A 3,606-nucleotide genomic window follows, 5' to 3' on the forward strand; every position below is an offset into this window, starting at 1 on the left:
TTCAGACTCCGCTGGCGGAGCGGCTAGAGCCATGGACGAGGAGATCGTGTCCGAGAAGCAAGCTGAAGAGAGCCACCGGCAGGACAGCGCCAACCTGCTCATCTTCATCCTGCTGCTCACGCTCACCATCCTCACAATCTGGCTGTTCAAGCATCGCCGGGCCCGCTTCCTGCATGAAACCGGCCTGGCGATGATTTATGGCAAGTACCCCAGCCCTGGCCTCCTCCTGGAGTTCCCCCTTCTCTGGCCGCCTGGCCCTTCTCGGCCTACGATCCGCTCCCTCGATTCCTTCCATCTTCTGCTTCCCCCCTCCCCGTTTCTCTGCCTCGCCTCCCTTTTCTCTGCGTGGCTCCTCATTTCTTCGCCTTACCCCCTTTTCTCCTTTGCCTCGCCCCATTTTCTCTGCCTTGCACCCTTTTCCCTGCCTCCCCACCTCCTATTTCTCCCCCGACCCCACCCCCTTCCTCTGCCTACCAAGCTGGGGCCCTGGACTGAGGCTGGGAGGGGAGTGGGTGCGGTGGTTCGGGTTGGGCTGGGGGAGGGGAAGACACCATTTCCATGCGTTCCTCGGGGTGTCTGTTGGTGGAAGCTTCACTGCCTATGTCGGGCGTTCTCCGGGAGCCACAGTCGACCTTTACCCATCACCTCGCTCTTGCACTCTGTCCTTCCGAGGTTGAGAAGGAAAACCTTCCTCCTGTGTAGCCCAAGTAAAAACCTGAGCGTGGGATATGCTCAAGGAGGCTTCGGATATTTTGCATGACGTGCTGGGGGTTCTTGGTACTGTGCCTGTAACACCTGATCGGGATCCGTCTGGTTGACCCATCCGATTCAGGCTGACAGAAGTGAGGACAAGGAAGAGTTAAGGTCTGCCTAGCCCTGTGTTGTACTCTGCCATGATCAGGACAGTGCAGCCAAACAGTAATTACAAACACCACGCAGATGCCGTCTGCGTGACTTGATGCTGGCGTGAGGTTGCTGACGGTTGTTAGAGTCCCTGGCTTTGGTTCTCTTGCCGCAACTGTGCTTTCTTTTTGAGGTGATTTATTTATGTGTGTTACTCGGTGATGCAGACCAGTGGCAAGTCTGGGCTCGGAGGTCTTTTGGGCCAGGCCTCTCAGGAGAGGAAAAAAATGGTAACATTTTGCTGGCTGTCTCGATGGAAGATGACTCTGAGGGTATGGTGGGAGAGATGAGGGCCGCGATCCTTTCTGAGCAGCTCCTGAGTGAAAGTGGTTTACCCTCATCTAGAGCATACATAAACTGAGGAGCTCGTTGAGGTTCCTCTCTCACACTTCCGAGTAGGTAGAAGCAGCCTTGGCATAAAACAACATCTGTCCACACCCCCTCCCTAACCCCTTTTCCGTGGATACCGACTTCTGGAACTTGCACCTCAAGGACAGCAAGGAAGGGTAGTTGTGGGTGTGCGTCACGAAAACGCATAAACCCAGATGTATTTTTCATTTGTAAGGTAATGAAATTCCAAGACTGTGTGAAAAATAGCTCTGCTCATGGGATTCCTAGTTTTTGGTCATATTAGGTGGTTTTTATATTTCATACTTTGGAATTGAATTTGCAGTGTCCCTTAAGCTACCTCATCCAGATGAGTCAGGCACTTCTCTATAATATCTCTGTATAACAATTTGGGATTTATTTACTATTCTCGACAAACATTTACTGAGCAACCTACTATGTATTACCAAACCAAAACCAAACTCACTGCTGTTGAGTGGATTTTGACTCATAGCGACCCCTCCTTGGGTTTCCGAAGGAGTATCTCTACAGAAGTAGATTGCCCAGTCTTCCTTCCGAGGAGTGGCTAGTGGACTTGAACCGTCAGCCTTCTGGTTAGCAGTCAAATGCCTTAGGCACTAGCCACCAGAGCTCTCTACTATGTATTATGTAATACTATGTATTATGCACAGATAATACAAAGAGATGTAAGAGCCTTGCCTTCAAGGAATTTACTCTTCTTGGGTGGATACCAAAACCCACACACTGCCATCTAGTCGCTTCTGACTCATAGCGACCCTCTTTGGGTTTCCAAAGTGGTAAATCTTTACGGAAGTAGATTGTGCCATCTTCCTTGCGCAAAGTGGCTTGTGGGTTTGAACTGCCAGCCTTCTGGTCAGCAGTCAAAATGCTTTAGGCACTGTGTCACCAGAGATCCTTTATGTCCTTTTAAGCCCCTAGAATTTACACGGGGCATGGCTCAATGAAATTCTTTCCATTTTACTAGAAAAGAAACAGGTTCAGAAATTCTGGGTGATATTATTTAAGGCGCCACAGCTAGTAGCAGTTCCTGTCTTGCTGTGCTCATTCGTTGAAACCACAGCTCTCTATGGGATCCCACCTGCAGTTGCACCATACAATGTCCAGTCCTTTAGCTTCAGACTGATTCTCGTTGAACTACAAATGCTCTGCGATTGGTAACACTTTGAACTTTTATCAGGCTACATGCTTTAGGGTGAATGCGTTTTAAAGTTCTTAAGAGCAGCTTTTGATGGATCATAAGGAAGTTGATGATGAAGATAATGGGTTTTCTGGATGGAGAAAGAGTAGTAGGTCTATGGAAAAGAGGAAAAAAGGTTGTAGGATAAGGAGCTGAGGGACCAGTAATGAATTTTACTTAACAATTTCATGCAAGGTTCTAGATGTTGGGATCCTAAAGTCAGGAATAGACCATGTTTTTGTGCTGCTAAATTTTACAGTTTAAATGATTGAAGGCAGTTGAGCATCCTCTCTTTTAAAGAACGCTAAGGGATCAAATTGATAACAGCAACTGGAAAGCTTAGCCAGGAAGCTTAGGGACAGTGAGTGTATGTTAACGGGGGAGGAGCCCTTCAGAAAAGGAGGGTGAGAATGGTTGCAACTGGAAGAATGTTATCAACGTCCCTGAATTGTACAAGTAGAAACTGCTGCATTGGTGTGTATCCTGCTGTGTATATTCTCAACAACAACAACAAATAGATTATTGAAAGGGAAGAAAAACGAGGAGTACCTTAGGGTTAATATGCTGTGAAAGACGAAGTAGGAACGGGAAGAGTCGTCGTCTGGGAGTCGAACTGGGGTGGACTGTGCCATGGCTTGGCGTTTCGTAGCCGGCCCCATTTTCTCAGGAGAGGAACTCTGGGGGCTGGGGACTTACTCTCCTGACTAACTCCCAAGTCCAGGTGAAGAAAAGATGGGATTGAGCCAGCATGTTTCCAGTCCCTCAGAAATGGATGTTTTCTAACCCTAATGACTGCCTGTCATTTACCTTTTCTTAGGAATCTTGTACTATCCCAGCTATCGTGTTGCTGTATTATTTAGGACCTTGATTTTTTTTTTTAATTGTGATTTGGGTGAAAGTTTACAGAGCAAATTCACTTTCCATACAGCAGTTCACACACACGTTGTCTCATGACATTGACTACTATTTACCACAGTGTAACAGCTCCCCTCCCACTTCCTCCCGATAGTTACCTCTTCCCTATGTCCATCCCTCCATACACTCCTGCCCTCCAAGCTGCACTCGTTCCTCCCTGTGCATAAACAGCCCTTCTTTCTCCCATGATTGTTCTCTCCAAGGAGTATATCTACCTCAGGTACATGTTCAACTCATATGCC

General features: G+C 47.8%; 1 protein-coding gene across 1 annotated transcript in view; it reads left to right on the top strand.

The window, feature by feature from the left end:
• Positions 1-19: 19 nt before the first annotated feature.
• The window catches only part of SLC9A6 (solute carrier family 9 member A6), a 63,787-nt gene continuing 60,200 nt past the window's right edge, over positions 20-3,606 (top strand). Inside the window, exon 1 of the mRNA XM_042782996.1 lies at positions 20-200. Coding sequence (XP_042638930.1) covers positions 32-200 — 169 coding nt within the window. The 5' untranslated portion in view covers positions 20-31. The remainder of the gene's footprint in view (positions 201-3,606) is intronic.

Source organism: Orycteropus afer, unplaced genomic scaffold, assembly GCF_000298275.1.
Source record: "Orycteropus afer afer isolate SDZICR_OR568_19922 unplaced genomic scaffold, OryAfe1.0 scaffold00571, whole genome shotgun sequence".
NCBI classification, from domain to species: Eukaryota; Metazoa; Chordata; class Mammalia; order Tubulidentata; family Orycteropodidae; genus Orycteropus; species Orycteropus afer.